The sequence below is a fragment of the Varanus komodoensis genome, unplaced genomic scaffold (assembly GCF_004798865.1).
Source record: "Varanus komodoensis strain SLA01 unplaced genomic scaffold, ASM479886v1 scaffold3, whole genome shotgun sequence".
In the NCBI taxonomy this organism is placed as follows: Eukaryota; Metazoa; Chordata; class Lepidosauria; order Squamata; family Varanidae; genus Varanus; species Varanus komodoensis.
In genome coordinates this window covers 12,016,521-12,037,797 of record NW_025335761.1, presented here as the reverse complement: position 1 = coordinate 12,037,797, position 21,277 = coordinate 12,016,521, and the positions used below count along the sequence as shown (strand labels likewise).

At 40.5% G+C, this 21,277-nt stretch overlaps 2 protein-coding genes and 1 non-coding gene across 10 annotated transcripts in view; 2 read left to right on the top strand and 1 right to left on the bottom strand.

Annotated features, from left to right (window-relative positions):
- CKAP5 (cytoskeleton associated protein 5) overlaps nt 1-18,269 on the top strand; it is a 77,750-nt gene extending 59,481 nt beyond the window's left edge. For all 5 annotated transcript variants that reach the window (XM_044435809.1, XM_044435810.1, XM_044435812.1 and 2 more), the window contains exons 33-44: nt 813-985; nt 2,608-2,781; nt 4,550-4,670; nt 8,165-8,344; nt 10,560-10,747; nt 11,227-11,302; nt 11,923-12,111; nt 12,200-12,337; nt 13,033-13,116; nt 13,344-13,503; nt 14,426-14,580; nt 15,852-18,269. In XM_044435809.1, the coding sequence (XP_044291744.1) occupies nt 813-985; nt 2,608-2,781; nt 4,550-4,670; nt 8,165-8,344; nt 10,560-10,747; nt 11,227-11,302; nt 11,923-12,111; nt 12,200-12,337; nt 13,033-13,116; nt 13,344-13,503; nt 14,426-14,580; nt 15,852-16,097 (1,884 nt within the window). In that variant the 3' untranslated portion in view covers nt 16,098-18,269. The remainder of the gene's footprint in view (nt 1-812; nt 986-2,607; nt 2,782-4,549; nt 4,671-8,164; nt 8,345-10,559; nt 10,748-11,226; nt 11,303-11,922; nt 12,112-12,199; nt 12,338-13,032; nt 13,117-13,343; nt 13,504-14,425; nt 14,581-15,851) is intronic.
- LOC123026980 lies at nt 4,730-4,840 on the top strand. The gene has a single exon (XR_006415429.1). It is a non-coding gene; the product is annotated as a small nucleolar RNA SNORD67 (small nucleolar RNA).
- Nucleotides 18,270-19,484: 1,215 nt separating the features above from the next.
- The window catches only part of LOC123026332 (prothrombin-like), a 42,596-nt gene continuing 40,803 nt past the window's right edge, over nt 19,485-21,277 (bottom strand). For all 4 annotated transcript variants that reach the window (XM_044435827.1, XM_044435828.1, XM_044435837.1 and 1 more), the window contains 2 exons: nt 20,517-20,587; nt 19,485-19,754 (listed from right to left, as the gene is read on the bottom strand). In XM_044435827.1, coding sequence (XP_044291762.1) covers nt 19,611-19,754; nt 20,517-20,587 — 215 coding nt within the window. In that variant the 3' untranslated portion in view covers nt 19,485-19,610. The remainder of the gene's footprint in view (nt 19,755-20,516; nt 20,588-21,277) is intronic.

Below are 21,277 nucleotides of genomic sequence, written 5' to 3'. Positions count from 1 at the left end.
ACTGGAAAGTCCTTGAAAACATTACTGGGACAGAGCAGTTTTGAAGTTTTGATGGGCAACTGAAAAGAACTGCAGCAGATTTAGTATGAAATTTTCTACTCAGTTAATTTTGCCAATACTATTCTTTCTGTCTGGACAATGTAGAGTAAATTCTCCTGGGTGTACGGGAAATTAGAGTACTGAAACTGGAGTATTAAGAATGTTCACACCCCTTTCAAATGTAAAGTTTTTTAAAGATTAGCCGCTTGTAAAATGCTTTGCTATTTTTACCAACCTCTATCAGGTAGGTGACTTCAAAAAAATAGGGCATTGAAGCAGTTGGCCCATACGGAAACTTCCTGGCTTGAGCACATGATTAGATTATAATTCATATATTTATTCTGTAGTCAGACTTTTCATCAAAAGCAAGTGGGATGCACTTCATTAGGCATGACTTTTCTAAAACACAGGCTTGGCAGACTTTGCTGCTTCATTGACTCAAACTGTAAGCCAGCAGTCTTCCTTGGGATTTAAAACATTTTATAAAATTGCTGCCTTGAAACTCCTTTAACCTGTTTTCCAGACTAGACTATGCACTCTTTGTGATACTGTGAAGGTTGGTGCTAGCATATAATTTCATTAAATGCTGGACTTTGCCTATTTCTAATTAATTGTTAGAGGAGTCCTGGTGCAGTTTATACTAAAACCAAAGCAGGAGCAGTAGAATAAATGTGCAGTACACAAAGTCAAATGCTTTGGAGGAATAGCAAAGCTTTAGCGCATTCTTGCTGGCAAACCTGTCCTGACATTGAAATGCTGCTGCTTTTGTACAGCTTTCTGAGAAAGACATGAGCATGTTGGAGGAGCGAATAAAGCGGTCTGCTAAGAGGCCAAATGCTGCTTTAGCAAGGCAGGTGGAGGAGAAACCACAGCGCATTCAGAGTGCCAATGCCAACATGAATATGCTGCGAAAGGGGCCGGCTGAGGACATGTCTTCAAAACTCAAGTATGTATTGTGGAGAGATGCACTTATTTATACTTTCACAGTGTGTGCTACAAACATAACTTGCTGTTGCCTTGTGTATGTCTTTTGTTTTAATCATCTGTGTCTGCATGTGCCACACACTGCAAAAATACTGCAAAGCAAATTGTCTGTACCTTTCTTCATTTGTTTTGTTGTGTCTTGAATGCTTTCTAAATGGTATTGTGCCTTTTTTCACTGCTTCTCCATGGACAGAATTATGTATCGCACTTATAGGATGTAAGTACTCACCACTAAATCCTTGGTTGTAGGGCTCTTATAATTTTGTCTTCATTTTCATGATCCCTAATCCTTAACATATTTGGAAATAAGCTTCACTGAGTTCATTGCAAGTTTGTGAGAACCACTGACGTCCAGGAACAGACAGTTGGACTTCCTTTTGGGAAGCTTGGCTTTCAAGTTTCTTCCCTGCTGTGAAGTTCATTGTAGAGTGTCAGGCAAGCCATTATGCCTCCAGGGCAGTTTTTACAATGATATTTAAAAGCCTCATCACTCAGTTAAAGGTGCTGTCTGGATCTCAGCAACCTAAGTCACTTGGATTTGGCTAAGATTAGTCAGTTTTCTGGAAATTAAAAACCAAAGAGATCCAGCTGTGCCCATCTGTCAGCAAAACAGACAGTTGGCAGGATGAATTCCCACTCTCCCTACAGCCCTCCTGTACACCTTGCAGATCTGCCTGACATTGTTGGGAGAGCCTGCAGAATAGCTATAGGCACAGAGGAGTAGAAGTCCATTCACAAAATGCTTGATGTTGACCACTGTGAACTTGATAAGTGAACCTAAGCTTGAAGCCTCTTCAGAAAAGTGGTGCTTCTTGTTGTACTCCATCCCATGAGATAACCTCTTATAGTAGTAAATAAACCCAAGCAAGAAGAACATAATGGGAACTTCAGTTTGAAGGGTGTAAAATCCACCCACCTTAAATGACTTGGAATCCTGAATTTGTGCTTGATAGAGGAATGCTCACTGTGATGTTTTCTGCCTGTGTAAGGAAATATCTGCATCACAAACTCATCAGGATTAAAATATTGTTAAATATAAATTTACCATGATATAGTAGTACATTCCTTCTTCAGTGCTATGCGACTTAGAGTTGTAGGAAGAAGCCAGCAGCTCCTTTGCAAGCTTGCTAGTGGTTGTGGATTACCAACTGCTAGAGTAATTGCTTAGAAGGTTAAAAGAATTCCCACTGGAAATTCCATGGAAGCTACTATATCACTTTTGGATTGTTGCATTCAAACATATCGATGGATTTACACATGTTGGCTTGACTTAATAGCCACTTATTAACTGTGCTCCCGTCCATTCTTCCAAGTGCTGCAAAAGCACAGAAGGAAGGGAGAGAAATCTTCCCATCTCATGCTGAGCGCTGTATGAACTGGGGAAGGGAGTGTTAGTTTCCCTGACATGACATTGGGTATTCTGTAAAAAGCCAGCAGGAAAAAAGGGAATGCATCCCTCTTCCTCAAATTATATGCAGCTCATAGAAAACAGTGTGTGGGGAGGGGCAGACTGCATTAGTGACCTGATGAATAGAGATGTGGGTCTTTGCTAATAAAAAAGCAAGTTTGTCTTGGTTTCTGTAGCCAAGCCCGTAACATGAGTGGCCACGCAGAGACAACGCATGCAGTACCTCGGGAGTTTCAGCTGGATCTAGATGAGATAGAAAATGATAATGGTACAGTACGATGTGAATTGCCTGCACTGGTTCAACACAAGCTGGATGACATCTTTGAACCGGTCTTGATCCCTGAACCCAAGTAAGTAGAGATGGAGAGCCCTGAAGGAGACCTAGATATTATTATTATTATTATTATTATTATTATTATTATTATTATTATTATTATAACATTTCTATGTCGCCCCTTGCCGAAACCTCGGGGCGGCTTACAACATGATAAAATACATTGAAATACAATAGTACATAATAAATTACCATTAAATACAAAAATACAAAAATACATTGATTTACAAATATAAAATTAAAATTATCAGTATAAAATAAAAATATAGGAGGAGAAAGAGAAGGAAGAAGAAGTTGCCCTGGCCAGATCATATGTTTTAACAATTGAAATGATGTTTAAATAAAAAGGTCTTTACCTGGCGCCGAAAAACCAGTAACGACAGTGCCAGGCAGACCTCTTTGGGGAGTGAATTCCATAGGTTGGGCGCCACCGCAGAGAAAGCCCTCCTCCGGGTACTTACTCTCCTAATTTCTTTCATGGAGGGTTCCTGGAGAAGGGACTCTCCCGCAGATCTCAAAGGGCGGTCGGGCATATACGGACGTAAGCGCTCGTTCAGGTAGCCAGGACCCAAGCCGTTTAGGGCTTTATAGGTCATAATCAACACCTTGAATTGGGCCCGGGCTTCAATGGGAAGCCAGTGAAGCTGACGGAGGACTGGAGTCATGTGAGCATAACGCCCCGTCCCCGTCAGCAACCTGGCAGCTCTATTTTGCACCAATTGAAGTGTTCAGACTGTCTTCAGGGGAAGCCCCACGTAAAGCGCGTTACAGAAGTCTAGGCAGGAAGTCACCAGCGTGTGTGTCACCGTCGCCAGACAGTCGTACTCCAGGTAGGGGCGCAGCTGATTAATCAGCTGAAGCTGAAGGAAGGCGTTCCTCGCTACCGCTGTCACCTGAGCTTCCAAAGAAAGCTCCGGGTCGAGGAGTATTTCAGCCTCCTTTTCTTTCTCCTATATAAAGGAACACTCCTCTTGTAGAATCCCTCCTGAGGGAGACAAGTTTAGCATCTTCCGTATTTTTCTTTAGATTGAGCAGCAAATATGTTCTGTTCCATCTAGCATTTAATGGTTTGTTACTATTCCCTTTGAATGCTTCTTTCAAAATTTATTATCTAATTTTTCCTGTGGTATTTCCTGGCTTTTGTGAAGTACATTGCCACATGTGTCTGGTAAGCAAAGTGATTTATGAATTAATTAATATGATAGTGCTAATTTTTCAGCTACTGCAGCTGCTTGGAGAGCTTTTAAAGTGTAGGGGCATTCAGAGGTGCAAAATAGTTTATCTTTCAACAAATCTGTTACTAAAGAAATTCTTAGTAGGAGTATATTCAACGTTCTCTGCCCTAATTATTGTACACAACCTATCTTTTTCCACCACCAGCTTTTTGAGAATGATACCTGTTTTCATGGGGGGGCATATTTTTAGTCTTTAATGATTAGAACAAAGGTTGAACAGGGATAAAGAAGCTTAAACTTTTTTTGTGGACAGAATCCGATGAAATCTTCGAAGGGCCACATATTCAAAATGGAGGACACATGTGTGCCATAGCCTACTGAAGATGGGCTGTTGTGTGTGAATATCCCAACAGGGTCTGATCTGTCTGCACACTGCCACAGCTATTCTGTCATGAATCAGTTGTTTTGATTGTAAAACTGGGGTGACACTTTGAATTGAAATGGCTTTTTATGGCTGTTGGATTACTTTTAATATTTTGACTCAACGGCACCAGGAAAGTGGATATAAAAGCTGATAAAGCTTAAATGTAACATTCTTTCTCTACTCAGGATCCGTGCTGTGTCACCACACTTTGATGATATGCACAGTAACACAGCTTCCACCATCAACTTTGTTATCTCCCAGGTAGCTAGCGGTGATATCAATACAAGTATCCAAGCTCTAGCACAGGTAAGTAATCCTCCTCCTGGCTGGCAGCTGCATAAGACTGATAGGGTCAGCAAGTAACTTGCGAGAGTGATGAGTTGCACCTTCGGTGGAGCTGAGTGTCAGGTGACACACGCCCCACTCAGAGCCTCCCTGGTGACAAAGCCAAGTGCACAGGGGCCATCTGACTCGCTCCTCTGAATCAAGGAAGGGGAGGAAGATGTTACTTGCTGGTACAACAGCCCTCTCCATCTCTTACAAGGACTGATTCCTATTCCTGGTCTCTGCATTTTCACAAGTATGTGTTCTCCACCTATTCAGATTATTCTTCAGAACATTCTAGAGTTGAGCCTATTCAGCAGGGAATGAATAGGCCCTGCTCTCACTTTGCATGTTGCATGGGTTTGATTCCAGTGAGTTTCTTTGATGGAACTAGGGAAAATTTGCTGAGCTGATCTTTGTCTTTCAATCTAAGTTTATGCCTTCTCATCCTCTGATTCCTTTCTGCTCTGCTTCTTGAGCTTTACAAGGCAAGCTCCCATCTCAGGTGCCATGCAGGCAGTTGATGCCACAGCAAAGAAATGCCCAGAGAAGCAAAAACCTTTAACTGTATACTGTAAACTGAAACTACTAGTCCCTGAGGAGCCTTTTGTGGTGCAGACATCTTCTACCAGCTCAGTGCCTGTCCCCCTTAGTACCAGTTATTCCACATCACCTTTTATGGCAACATTGGTGACATCTTCTAAGGAGTTAGCACAAGGATCCAGGATGATCCCCAGTCTGAGATTCCCTTGAAGGCAAAAACGAAGACTGAGTGAAGACAGTCAATCCTTAACCTCCACCCACACCTTGAGATGCTGGAGGAGAGCTTGAAGCCTAAGGATGAATCATCTTCAGTTTGGAATAAGTGGAGAGGAAGTCTAAGGGCCTTCATCAGATGGATGTAGAGTCCTTTATAGGATAAGAAGAGCATGCATTGGTACCAGTATCCTTGGTACCTGACAGTCTCATCAGTGAAAGTTTGGGGACAGATCCCTTCACCATCACCACTGCTGTCTCCACCTATACTAGCCCTTGTTCAAGATGCAGCACATTCTGCACCATACTTGGTTGGATAATCTGCAAATCCCTGATTCTGTGCCTGAAGGAGAATCCATAGACATTGTCAAAGCATTCCCTGGGTCAGGATTCTCAGTTTTTGTGCACCCAGGCACTTGGAAATCAGAACAGTCTGATCTGAATTGTGCATCAGTCCCCACAGAATTTTATCTGAATTTGCTACTTCAGGGTCTCTTGGATGCAGGGGCTTCTCTTTCTGACCTCCCTCACTTGGATGCACACCTTAACATAGTAAGGGGTTTAAGAGTGTTAGAGAAGTCAAGAGCAGTCCCACATCAGACTGGTCTAGCAAAGTCACCCAAGCTGGAGTGATCAAAGCTGCGACACCAGATTAAAATACTTCCACCCTCTTAAGAAGCAAAAGAAATATTGGCAGAAGAAATTGGGTATCTCTAATGGCAATGGAGGTGAAGCAGTTCCTCTAGGGCAGCTATTGGGCAGCTACAGTCATTGAAAAGGACTCTGATAGGAAATCTTTCACAAGCAACAGGAGTAGCAGAAGGTAGCAATAGGAAAGCACTTATGAATAATCTTACCTTGAAAACCCTGTGATAAAACAATTCCAAATGAAAGAATTAGTGTCAGGAGATAAGGCTCGCAGGTCAGAAGGCACTCAACCAGCCACTGGGAAATATAAATAGTATTGTGACTAATGGCACTACCAGATCAAAGCTGAAAGGAAGCCTAGTAGCCAGCAGGCACAGAGTTCGTGAAAGGAAAGGCTGGTGTTCCACAACACATACAATTAGGACATGGAAAGTGAGAAATAGGAATCAAGGTGAAATGGAACAGTAAAACATTGGAAAGCTTGCTACAGGGTGAATTTGATTTTAAATCAATTTAAATCACTTGTCAGTAAGACTAGATTTAAATCATGGTTATCTACATAATTTTCAGGCATGCCTGCCATTCCCATATGTAGAGGAAATTCAGTAAAAATTTTAAAAAATCAAATTTATTTTTTTAATCATTGATTGCACCATGATTTGCTATGAGCCAACTAAATTGCACTGGTATAGGGCATTTTCAGTCAACAACATGTTTTTCTCTGGAAATGACAAACTCAGAAGAAATGAAGGGCTCTGATACTGAGGGAAAAGGTAGCACAGGCAGTAATGGGCAACAATGCAAAATCCAACCCAAAATCATTTGGAATTAATGGAATGCTTCATTATTAAAATCTATGGTCCAACAAGAGATGCTGAAGAAGAAATCAAAAACTTTTACATCGTTGCTTACCAAGAAGAAATTGATAACATGCTGTCTTGCAAACAATTTTCAGTGAAGTTCTTGTCAAAGATACTGAACTAGCCTTACTATGCAGTATACAATTGGTGATACATGAATGGCTTATTTTAGATTCTGATATATTTACTAATTCTGTACTCCAAAAGTAGAAGTTACTTCCTCTGAAGCTATTTCCCGTCCTAGTTTCTATTTTGAAGGATGTTGTTGCATTACATTTATATCCCGCTTTTTTCCTCTTGTGAGGTACCCAAGGTGGCTTCCATAGTCCCTTTTTATACTTACAGCAACAACCTTGTGTGGTAGATGACAGAGTGAATGAGTGACCCCAAAGTCACCCAGTGAGTTTCATGGCTGAGTGGAGGCTAGAACCTGAATTTCCAACATTCTAACCACTATACCACATTGGCTCTCTGCCAGTATGAGATTAGTAGGATTTAAATAGCTAATTTCTGATATTTAAGAAAATGTTGTTACTGAAGAATGCATGATAATCTGTTTTCTTCCTGGGAATAAGACACCAAGCCAGTCAATATAGGACTACTTCTCTGTTGTGGGAAGGTGTAATTCAGTAGTTTTTTGCGTTTGGGCAGAAGAAATAATAAGCATGTCAGGAAGATGGCATCTCTAGTAATCTTAATTTTAAGCTCCTGTACAGAATGCTGGGAATGGTTTTTATAGCATTTACTATAATTGTAGGGATGAAAAGAACTGGCACGTCACTGATCAATTCCTTCTCCTAATCATTCAGTTTTTGAGAAACTTTGCCCTATCTCTCACTAGCATGAAGTTGATTATAATGTGACACCTGTTGTCTTGGGATGTTAAATATTAAAACTTCTATCAGGCTACTTACATGCTATTTGAAACAGTTTTCACAAATGAAAATGAATTAATTGCAGAAACACTAACAGACCCTGGAATAAAATTCTGTACAACTATTGTGACACATGTTCCATTTATAACCCTAATGAATCCAGTGTGTTTGGGTTGTAAATATCCATAGTAGATTCTCTCAAGAAATAGACAGTACAGGGAATGAGAAAATAGGGAAGAGAAGTCTGATTTATACATCTATATGGGAACAAGTTGATACCTATATTACAAGGTTACTCTTCTTTTCAGAGAACAATAACTAGTGTATGTGTTTGCAGATTGATGAGGTTCTGAGACAAGAGGATAAAGCAGAAGCTATGTCTGGCCACATTGACCAATTCCTCATAGCTACATTCATGCAGCTCCGACTCATTTACAATACTCATATGGCTGATGAAAAACTGGACAAGGATGAGATAGTCAAGTTGTACAGTTGTATAATTGGAAACATGATTTCGGTAAGTCTAATACTGTGGGGAAATAGGAAGGAAGGGAGGGACCTGGGCCTGCTTCTCCTAAAATACAGCATTCCAGGGTAGATACTGCAGACTCTGAATCTGAACTGGAAGAAGAGGTAAGGTGGGAACTCTTATCTGAAATGCCAAGCTCAGAATAAGTTTCAGATTAAGCCAAGTGGCTGGTTGGTGAGAATCAGACCATCTCTGATTCAGGAGAGACACTACGTAACAGGGAGGGCCAGATGGGAAAGGATATAACCTAATCAGTCCCAGATCAAGACTGGGCTAGCCGTTAAAGTCCCACCATGTGGCCACAGGCAGTGTGAACCTCCCTGAGGGTGGTAGAGAGGAGGAGGAGATTCAGTTTGGAATCAGTTTCCAGCTTGAGCAGTACTGCATCCCAAATTAGCGAGCTTCTTAAACTGATAGATTTTTCTTGCTAGCAATCTTCTTTGCCCACTTTGTGTCATAAAGCCAGTCCTGTCCAGGCCACTTTAACATAATAAAAGACTATAATTAGAAGCTTCTTGTCTTGATTTGCTGGGAAGGTTAAAGAATGGAAAAAGGAGAATAGGGTGGTAACCAGTTCTCCAGCAGGAAGCTTCAGTCACTAGAGGGATAAACCAAATAAAAGATAACTTGTTCGTTATAGGTGCCTCTTTAAATTACTCTAATAATCTTCTTCCTAGCCAGTGAGTAAATGAATTGTGGAACTCTTGCAAAATAATAGCAATTATAATTTAAAAATGACTTAGAGAAGGAAGGGGAGACTGGAGGGCTTGCAAGTGTCACTGCACAGAGATAGCTTTGTTTGTAATCCTGAAATTGATCATTTATTTATTTATTTATTTATTTATTTATTAAAACATTTTTATGCCGCCCCATTCGCCAAAGATCTTTCTCCTCTTAAAAAAATAATACAAATGTGGATGATGTGGCAGTTGAGAATAGTCTGAAAATGTTATTGCTATCTCTCTGTTGAATCTTCAGAAGCTGACATTTAGACGTTCCATACACGTTCTAGTCTCTTTCTTTGTCTCTTTTGTATCTAAGTATGTCTTACGTCAACCTTCCTTCCCTCCCATTAAATTTGAAATCTTGGCCCCAGCAAGCCATTTATTGAGGTCAAAGTATGCAAATTTACTCCATCTTTATACCGTTTCTAATTCCAAAGCTTGGTGTGGACTAGTGTAGAATTCTATACCTAAGGACTTGTCACTGAGCCTGCTCCTCCTCCTGGCATGCAGTCTTGCTTGGGAGCCGGTTGCAGCAACACTTGAAGACCTCAGAGCTTGTCAGAAAGATGCCATAGTTCTTGCCTTGATTGCTCAAGCACATAAGCTTTGCCTGTACTTGAGCAAACTCAAGTTTAAATCAGTCATAGATTGGCTGTCTGATGACAGATTTCCCATATGGTTGGCTAGTGAACCCTAACCCAGAAGTTCACTTGTGAGGCTGAAGAATATTTTGTGCACAGCTGATGAATGGATAGGCTCCATATTAAAAAAATGTGTCATCTACTGCTAAGGGCATCTGCTACAGCACACATCTATTCAGGCATCAGTGAGACCAGGACACACAAACTCCAAAATGCAGCATTCCAAGCATGGACTTCCAACATGAGAACATTTCTTTCTTCTGTAAGAGTATTAAGTAGGACTATTTACCTACACTTTGATTAACACTCAGTAACATGTCCAGTGGATAAATACTTATGCAATATAGGAATAGCAGATAATGTGATGAAAATGTACCTTAGACAATATGAAGCCTTAATCAGGTAGAAGAAACCTGCAGTGGTATTTAATGGTTTCAAGCAGAAGTATTTATACATCCATTAGAAGGACATATTTAAAGTATAAGAAGGAAATTCTCATTCTTACCACCTGTTGTGGCCATCGGTTTGTGCACAAATTATTTTTCAATCTCAGAATTGATCTGGATAGGAGTAGCCCTTGACCATACAAGTGATTTTCATAGATACTGTTGTTCTGTAGCAGTTACATATGGTGATTACTTTGTTGTCAAATTATACTTCCTCTTCCATCTTGAAAATAGGTACATCTGGGACACTCAAATCAGTAAGGAGTATATTTCCCTTTAATGTCTCCTTAGAGTCTTGATATCAGCAAGAAATATTCTGGAGGGATTATCTAGACTGCAATGTTTTATCCAGAAGAGAAACTGATACCTAACCTTTGAATTCAATTGGCAGTTATTCCAGATTGAAAGTCTGGTCAGAGAGGCTTCAGCAGGTGTACTGAAGGACTTGATGCATGGACTCATTACCTTAATGCTGGATTCAAGAGTTGAAGATCTAGAGGAAGGTCAGCAGGTTATCAGATCTGTCAACCTCTTGGTGGTAAAAGTTCTGGAAAAATCTGATCAAACCAACATACTGAGGTAAATAGATCTATGCCAAATTCCGAAAACACAACAAGTCCTTCCTCTTGTCAAACTACAGCTTCCAACATAAGACTGAATTCTTGTTTGAGCTCATCTTTGATGAGATATTTCCTTGTGGTAGTTTACTGCTTCACCAGGTCTTTCTTCAAAACCAATGAATTGTTAATCCCTGTAGTTGCTGAGCAAGGTAAATTAGGTTGCACCATCTTTTCAGGCTCAGGACTGATCTAAGAGGAGTTTTTTTCCCTTTTCGTTTCTGCTTAAGACAAGGAGAAAAATCTGAAAGTGTCCAGTATTACTCTTTGAAAGCATTGACCAGCTGCCTTGTGTTGATATCCTAATTGATAATGGGAAAAAATTACATAACACAAGGAAAGAAGCTGAATTAGCTCAGTCAGAGCAATTTTGTGTTTTCCTGTGCTTCTCTGTATTTGTGGTGTTTGTATGGGTAATGCTGCTGTACTTATTCTTCCCAGTGCCCTGCTTGTTCTTCTTCAGGATAGTCTGTTAGCAACTGCAAGCTCTCCCAAGTTCTCAGAACTTGTAATGAAGGTGAGTGTATGGAATGGGCTTTGGTGGTGTTAAATATCTTATTGTATAATTATTAAGCATTGGCAGGAGAGATTAAATGTTGCAAATACTTCTAATTAAGGTCCTCATAATCAGTTGATCTGAGAAAGTATCCTACAATTGGTTAACTCTCCTATTGGCCATTGTTGGATGCCTTCAGCACACCAAACCAGAAGGCATCTTTTCGGTAAATGACCACTGTTCCATTCTAACACAGAAATGGCTGCAGTGGCAGTATTGGAAGAGGCGTTGATATTAATACAACTTACCTTATTCCCATGTTATTGTCAGACATGTTTTGCCAATGAAATTAAAGCTAAAGCACTGCTTGCTACTATTTTTCTCCTAAGAATAACTAAGAAACATTTGATAGGCCCAGTATAATGTGAGGGCATAATCACTAAATAGTATTAGTGATTACTAATATCTCTAAATTACTAAATATCACTAAATATATATTGATCATGGGATTTAATTTGAGGCTTTAAAAATCAAATTCAGCTTCAATAATCCTAGATTTGTAGGGAGATCTGCTTTGTTTCAGGTAGTTGGCTTCTTTTACGAAGTTTTTCCCTCCCTCTGTCTTTCTCTGTCTCCCCCAGTGTTTATGGAGAATGGTAAGACTTCTCCCAGAAACTATCAACACTATTAATTTGGATCGAATCATGTTGGACATTCACATCTTTATGAAGGTGTTTCCAAAGGAGAAACTAAAGCAGTACAAGAGTGAATTCCCCATACGGACACTGAAGACCTTAATTCACACCTTGTGTAAGCTGAAAGGCCCTAAGGTGAGGCAGAAAGGTTCACCTCAATTTATGTATGGCCCTCTAAAGTATGTTTAGCGTTCTCACTGAAGGCTTTTACATTCTTTCTTAGATCTTAGATCACCTAACAATGATAGATAACAAAAATGAATCTGAGTTGGAAGCTCACCTATGCAGAGTGATGAAACATTCCTTGGACCAAACTGGGAGTAAAACTGACAAAGGCACAGAAAAAGGAGCTTCTCGCATAGTAAGTGAAAAAATTGGAAAAGAAAATGGCATTCAGCTGTACAAGTGCTCACATGCACATTCCACATGCACAGTTGGAAACTTTCTGAATTGTAGTTTCCTGTGGCTCGCTGAGCAGGCAGAATAAGCTTTGTAGTGTGTTAGCCAAGAATAATAATTTTTGCAAATTATTTCACTGTCCACAGAAAGTTTCTACTTGGTTCAGCTCTATTTCAGTTCATATAGGCAACTGCGGTAGCACCATGTGCTGGGAACTTTATCCCTTCCCAGAGAGAGACGGTCTCGTGAAAAATCAAATCCAGGCAAATGTGGTGCAGCATTGCTGCTAGGAAATACTATTAATAGTCATAAAAAGGAAGTGTATATTTCATTGAACTGTATTTTATTTGATGCTTCCTTAAATTATAAGACTAACCAGCTATTCTGCCTTCTGTGTGCTTGTGGAAAGAAAAACACTAATGCATATTGGGTTTCCTTTTATTCCACCAGTACCTTTGCCAGCTAGTTGCAAGGGTAACTTTTCATTGGAATTAAATGAGACTTGCAGTTGTGAGCTGTGCTCCATTTATCCTGCTTTTCTACATGTTATGAGACAGTGTGGCTTTAGTTCTCCTCCTACATTTATGGAAAAAGTTCAGCAGTTTGAACCTCTGTCCCTCTGCAGTTTTGTTAATACATCTTTCTTTCTTTGTATAGGATGAAAAGTCACCAAAGGCTAAAGTGAATGATATTTTAGCAGAGATATTTAAGAAAATTGGCTCTAAAGAAAACACTAAAGAGGTAAGTATATTGCCACTTTCTTTCTTGTGGCCTCTGTGCAACCTCTCCAGGCTGCTTAGTTGCAAGCCGAAAGCTGTTGCCCAGTGATCAAGATGGGCCAATGACCTGACCTGGTATATCGCAGCTTCCTGTGAACACACGGGCCGTGCAGAGCCACCTTTGCAACGTGCTAGAGCCCTGCATTTTCCACATTGACATTTCAATGACTAGGGCTTTTCTTTTTGCAGGGTTTGGCAGAGTTGTATGAATATAAAAAGAAATATTCTGATGCAGACATTGAGCCCTTCCTTAAAAATTCCTCACAGTTCTTCCAGAGCTATGTGGAACGAGGACTCCGGCTGATTGAAATGGAAAGGGAGGGGAAAGGGCGCATTCCCTCTTCTACAGGTAACTTTGCAGCAGCGCAACAACATGGATTTTGAGGGAGCCGGTTGCTGTTGTTTTGATATAGCTGTGAGGGTCTTACCAGTTTAATAGTGTGCACAGAGGACTTCAGAAGTAATATGCCAAGACTTCATGTATAGGGCCAAACTGGTGGTATAACATAATTAGAACACTGTTGGCATTCGCACAATATTCTCTCATAGGGCATAATCCAGTCACTTTCAAGAGGCATTCTCATGGTTGGCTTTTCCCATAAGAGCTAATGGGTTATGTAGGTGCAAGGAAGATGCTCTCACCTGGTGTCAAAATCCATGAGTTTCAGATCAGTAAGAATTATCTTCCAGATTACAGTGCATGTGGGAAAAGCAGCACAAACCCTAAGTCATTGTGCTTGGCCTTTCCTCAAAGAAGCTTGGATTCAGCCTTTTTGTTCCAAGGAAATTATAGTGAAAGCAATTAGCCTGCAACAACACAGCCGATGAAAACAACCAGGAAAGTTCCGCAGACTCCAGCAAGTAGACATGTTAACTAATACTAAATGCAAAGATGTGTGAAGACGTTTGACTCCAGGAAAAGCCACTCTGATTTCTGACTGGCACCAGACCCCCCACAGCATGGGTCGTTCTCCTGTGCCGCTGAGGAAGCCTCAGGAGCCCTACCCACATGGGGAAGTCTGTGCTGTGGCTCCTTCCCTTGCCAGCGTTACCCAGTTTCAGTCAAAGGAGCAATGACATAGACAAGAACTGCGTTGTGGACTCATCCTGCATGGTCCATGGCTTCTGAGGTAATCCCAGGAGAGTGGGAAAAGTTGAACCCCAGCAACTTCTATAGCACATGGACATCACGGTCTTCCTTTGGTGTCTGCTTGGACTCATTTTGTGTTGTGTTTTTGTTTTGTTTTGTTTCTGTGTTTTTTATTTTCCAGGGGTTTCTCCACAGATGGAAGTATCGTGTATTCCCACTTCCACCAATACAGTCTCCTCATCTATAGGAAATTCAAACGGGGAAGAGGTGGGGCCTTCTGTCTACTTGGAAAGGCTAAAAATCCTCAGGCAGCGATGTGGTCTTGACAATGCGAAGGTATTGAATAGATTAACAAATGCAAAAATGCTTGCATTTACGACTCCAATGCTCTATGTGCTGAATCCTATTTTCTTCTGGCATATTAGCTATTGATACCAAAGTCTCTGCACATCTTTGCTTGCAGCCTCTTTGCTTTCACTAAAATTTTCTTGGGACAGGCAGTTGAACTAAAAGCTACTTCCTAAATTACCTTGGAAATGAAGGAAGATCTGGCACAGGTGGTAAGACAAAAACTGCTCTGTCCTCGCTTGTGTGGTGACATGAGAAGGCAGGACTTGCTAACCTTGCCTACCATGAACTCTGAGCCCAGCTGGTGATGAATTGTGGAGCTCTAGATCTTTCCCCAACTGATATTCCCCCCTTTCTTTGTAACTCTTCAGTTGGTGGTTAGAAGGAAGACCAAAATGTGTGATTGTTTCTAAAGGGTGACTGCATTATGCTGCAGTACTACATTTCTGGCTCTTGCATAGTGCTGATGGTTTTGTGTGTAAATTGCATACAGTCTTATCAGTGTAGGTGGGCTAATGGCAAAAGTTCGTACTCTTGTGCTTGGAAAAAGTAGTCTTGTGTCAACAAGCATTTAAAATCTTTCATGCCTCTAACTCTATTGCAAATATATCAGGGCTTACACAACCAACACAATGGGTAATGGTACACACTGCTGCAGAGCTGACCCCAGTAGAGTCTCTGGAGGCACTGACTGACTGGGAGCATGCTGCTTTAGGGCTCCCGTGCTTCAATGGTATACTCAAGACTTCTAGAAGCTTCAGTCAAGCACTTCTAAATGAGCATGGAGAAACTGAAGCTTTCAACGAGTTGTTAAGGTCTAACTTGATACTTTCACAATCTTTGAATTAATGGCACAATTGCTAGAATTTTTTTCACTTCAGTCACAAAGGTATTGCTGGACAATTGGAACTGTAAAGCCTGACTTACTCTCAGAAAGAGGTGGTACTAGAAACATCCAAACTTCAGCCTTCAAACCAACCTGGACTCAATCAAAATGTGTACTAATTTATATATGTGCAAGCTTTTTTCCACATGACAGATGGTATGTGTGATGAAAGGATTATTTTTGGAGCAAGCTGTGCTACAAGTACCAGTTGCATAATCGGAATCATAAAATACAGGCATCATAAAATATGGGCATGTAAATCTATTCTTATAGGACAACAATACTTTTTCTTAATGTTTCCCCTTTTGCAAGCATTGCAGAAAATATTTTACCAGTTTCGAGCAAGTGTTTTCAACATTGTCTCCATCCACAGCAGGAAGACAGAGCACCGCTGACCTCCCAGCTGTCCAAACCGTCAGTCCCTACCGTTGCATCCTCCACAGATATGCTCCACAGTAAGCTTTCACAGCTTCGTGAGTCACGGGAACAATACCAGCACATTGAGCTAGACTCCAATCAGACCCACTCCTCTGGCACTGGTACCACTACTTCTTCCGCAGCATCCAATATTGATGACTTGAAAAAAAGACTGGAGAGAATAAAAAGCAGTCGCAAGTGAATTGCGTGAGACAGTGTGGCAATTGCAGATCTGTCCATCTTTAGTTTACTAAACTAGAAGTCTTCATAGTTAAAGTGGCCTCATGTAGGCCTTATGTATACAAACTGGTTTCTGTGTATAATACAGCAGATCTTGGAGGACGATCCAAGTCATTGTGGCACAAGTCTTTGTAAATACTTTGCTTCTCTGTGAGCATTTCTTGACTGTAGAAGACTGTTTTGTGTATTAGTTTAGTGTACAGAGCTGTAAACAACCATTCTCCTGCTCAGTCCAGTTTCTCATAACTTGTTTTTATTAAGTTGTCTTACCTTTCTTAGCCTTCTTAACTCCTAGAAGCACCTCAGTGGATTCATTTTTAATTTTGTGAATTTCTTCATATAATCCTTGAACTGTTTCTGTACGGACGCATGGCATGAAGTAACTAATTTAAGTGTCTTTTTGTAAATAAAGTTTGCATTAACTCTCCATGGGAGCAACAGTGACTGTTGGTGGGAAATATCCATCCATTTCCTAGTTGCTAGTGGCTCAGCATTTCTAGGTATCAAAGGAGCTGCTGTCTAAATCCTGACAGCGGAATAACTTTCATTGGGGTGACATGGAGAAGTTGAGGCACTAAAAGTGCAAAAATGCTTCAGGTGAAATAGTCCTTTGATAACTTAATAGTATACTGTTGCCCTTACCATTGGCTTCCAGGATAGTTCGGGAGCAGAGGTAGCACATTTTATATCCCTGAAAATGCCTTTGCAAGCCTTTCTTCATGCGATCTTAATCTACATAGCCTGCAAGTGTTATAAACACTTTTGTATTTTTAAGGAATTACTTTGATCCTTTTTGAGAACTGGAACTTGAACAAAGTGGATTAACAGTGTCCCACAGTTAAGAAAGCTTGGTTTGGGTTCTTCAAAAGATTTTCTTCAGTATTGTAATAACAGGAGGAAGCCCAAAATATTTAGATGTCTAGTAAGATATTTGCAAATTCTTAACTGTTGCAAGCTCAGAACCTGCTAGAAAGTCTGTAGTAAATGTATGACCAATGGTTGCCGCAGATGGTTGAAATGTCCTCTTAGGATTCTGCTTTCAGAATGCTTGTGCTCTGAAGTAGATCAATATTGCGATGGTTGAAGTTTACCAATCCAGGTGGTTGTGGGGAATTTTCTGACTGCTGCTTTTATTTGTGTAGGTTATGCATTTATTAACCATTTAAGCTTTGATTCCCAGACCTGCCATGGCACAGGGAATTTCTGTAAACCCTTCTAGGTTGATATTCCCTACTCCCACCTTAGATGCTCTGAAGTAGATACTGCTGCACCTGTTATAAGACCTGGAGCTTCAGCTTTTTTGTGACCAACAGAGGTTTAATTTCATTTCCAGGTCTTCACGATTGTTAAGCCTTGATTGAAAGCACTGTTTATATGATGGTTTTATGTTGCACCAAATCAAATTGATAGTCTTCTATGGAAACTATAGTTTCTGTGTGCATATGTATCCTGGTTTGGAGATAGTGCACATCATAGAGTGCTTGACCAGAGTGCTTGACTTTGGTGCGCATATGACCCGATTTCTGGGAGGATTGCCTGCTTGCCCTCATTTTGTTCTAAGTTTCCATTTTTCAGTAGAAGGTGCTCCTTCTAGAAACACCTTCTTTAGCTACTGCTATAAAAGAGGGAATCGACACATGTCAGAGCAGATATAAAGGGTGCTGTTTATTTAAACGCCACAATAACCACTTTGTAGCACTATGGTGTGCCTTGAAATGGTGCAAAATGCTTAACAGTTTGTAGGGCTCTTAATTTTTCCTCTAATGCACTGCTGGAAATAGCCCCCCTTTGCAGCTGATGCCCCATTTTTAAGCATTATATTAGAGCGCAAAGCACTACATTGGTGTCATAAATGCACTGGTGAGGTAGTGGCATTCAGAATTACAATTTACAGAGGTGTGCCACAAATGAGATTTATAAATGCAATGAAGCCTCTGTGGCAAACTTTATGCTTTATCTAAAAATATATTCTTTCTCCCCTCTTCACCCTGCATTGGCCTAGCCTGATGTATGGCTTTAGTTTTGATAAATATTTGCCATTTCAGTGTTGGTTTAAGATACTTTGAGTTTAACCTAGAGTCAATGGAAATGTTTCTACAGTTTGTTTGAATAAATGTTACGTTTTACTACTAAATTTCTCTGTACTCCATGAATCTTGGTGATACAGCTATGAAAAGCATTGCAGGAGAAATGGAGTATATATGTCAGCAGGTGAGGGATCAATTATATATCTGAAGACAACTTTTAATGAGTATCAGCCATGTAACATAGTTAATATTCATGGAACTTGGACAATTTTTCCTTGTGTTCTATGGTGCTTCACTCACTCAGTGGAGGAATGTGTATTGCTATCAAAAATGGCTTGATTAACAGCTGTGGAAATAGTGGGATATATTGCTTTGCTTGCAGAAGTGCTACTGATGACTTTAAAATGGACTAAATAAAACTAAATCCCACTAAATGCTGTTATAACCTGTTTGTTGCACTATTGCCTCTTCTGCATCTTGCCAATACTATAGTCTGTTCAGTGCTAAATTGGTAGCAGTCCTGGCCTATTCCATTTGGCCTGCTTTTTCCCCTCCTGAGTTGAGTGAAGGTTAGAATCCAGTTATATGAGGCTATAAAGATAATCTCTGCAATCTAGGCACTGTTCTATATACACGGTTCTGCAGCCAACCTGCCTTCCTGGAACGTGCTCTTAAATCTTGTTGGTAGTGACATACGAAAAGCAATTATATTGTTGCTTCTCACATCAGCGCCACACAGCCCATGGGTATCACCTACCTGGGAAGTACTAAGTGACTGAGACCGAATGCATTTTATTAGGGCAACACTGGAACTGCCTGTGGTGATGTGATTTTTGCACCAGCAAACCTACTACAAAGAATATGCAAACTGGATATTGGTTTGCTGCTGTTAATGCCAAACTAATGGTTACAGTGTCACCTAATAAGAATGTTTAATATTGATTTCTGCATCTTCCTTGGTTATAGAAGAAAATGGAGGGTACTTTAAATCTAATTTCAAACTAATTTCAGTGGTTCCCTGTTTGGTAACTTGTAATAGGTAAATTCTAGAGAGTATCCCACCTTGTATGTTTACTTGAAGCTATCAAAAACTAAGTTAATGAGTTCCCAAGATAAATGAGATTATAAAATTTACAACTGTCCATCCTAAATGTACCATCAGATATGGTGGGTTGGCATCTCCATAAGAACATAAGATTAAGGCATCCATCCATCAACTGTATTTGGCCAGGTGCATTCACCTTGCTCACAGTTCTGTTATGATACTTTTGTTAATAGTACTTGTGGTGTTTGAGCAAAGTTTCTAGTTAGAGAAGAATGAGTACTTGGTCCATAGCCTTTATTTGGGTTTGTACCCAGATATGTTTCTTCCATTAGCTTTTTATTGTAATATTTGATCACTATAGATAGCTAAAAGGCAAGGTGCAGGTGCTGAGGTTAAATTCCATTTAAAGCCCATGTCTGGAAATAGTCTTTTCCATCCATTTCTTCAAACGAAACACATGGGTGTAGAATCCATATTTGCCATCACGATCACAGCCTTCTCCCCATGAGACAATACCAACTTGGTACCACCGCTGAAGTGCTGGGTCCTGAAGGAAGGGGAAAGTACAAGGATCTCAAGAGAACAGTCAACATACAGCAAAAAGCAGGAGACTGCTGCAGACTGCAAACTCATTTTCAAAAATTACAGTGAATCTTTCCCATGCAGCCTTTATAACCTCAGGATCCTTGAGATGTTTTGGACATCCATGTCCAGCAAGCCTCCAGTCAGGATAAGCAATAGGCAGGAATCCTGGGAGTTGTAAAGAACTTCCTGAGACTGTACTTTAAGAAAAAACACTGTCACTGCAATGGTATCCTTGGCTATGTACGGACAATGTCTGTCAAAATTTCAAAAACTACTAGTCTTGTTGAATAAGATGCCCAAGAGGTGGCTCTTCATTGCTTTGCGGTCTTTTATAAGAATACAGCAACAGCAGAATAAACGGCAAAAAAACAAGGGTTTATGCTTGATTTGCATGACAAATTGCAGAATCTGGGCTACCGTACTTCAGAATTTCTCTCCCTTTTTTTGTTCAGCATAGCTAGTACATGCACCTAATACCCTATCACAAATCTGAATGAGAGGTGTGTATGCATTGCCAGCATAAAACTGGCTGCTCTACAAGTTTTGTAGGTTCCTTGTACCCAGGCCTAACACATCCTAAGCTCTCTTAAGTTTAAGCCATCTTGTCAGTTGTGGCCCTTGAACAGTGAGCTCATGGGCCACCAAGAAAATAATGCCTCTCTTTAAACCTCTCCCCTTTAATGGAGTCGTGTGTGTATTACATCGTTTTCACTAATGCACATACCTTCATGACAAAAGGGCCTCCACTGTCACCCTCACATGCATCTCCTCTCTGGGAGGCCTCGGGACTGTACCCTAAAGAGCGGGAAGGAAGTGTTAGCAACTGTGGTTGACTATGGTTCCCGTTTTCTGCTTATTACCCTCTGCTCTTAATAAGTAAAAAGTGCCGTGCAATGCCTTTTCCCTTTTGTAGTAGCTCAGGACATAGTCACACAGTTGCTGTGATTTCCACATAAAATGTAGTATTTGTTAAATGTCTCAGTTCAGAAAACAGATGATTGATTTTTAAAATGGTTATTAATACCTACATGTCTTAATAGGGTGTTTGTTACAAAATTTAAACATGTAGGGCCTATAGATTTGGTCCCTGTGTGGCAAACTGTAAATATGCATAAGAATCATTGCAGGCAAATGATCAACCTAGGAGTGTGGGGGGGGGGCAGGGGGGAGCACGTGCATGCACACACACACACACACAGTGCTTTTTTAATAACATTCAGGATCTCTGCCCTGGCTGGTGCTACTCTCTTAGCCCAAATGAGAGGAGCCTTCCAAACGTCACTCAGGAAACAGTTTTTCAGTCTGGCGGTTGCTTGTGAACAGGAGTAATAACATTTTAGGGATGTTTGTTTAGATCACCAATGAGTACCATGGTCAGGGCACCAGCTGGAGCTAAACCATTCTGGCTAATTCTTCTGTTCCTTTGTATGGGGCTTAGCTAATTACTTTGAAGCAATAGCACTGACCCTTCAGCACCTCCAACTC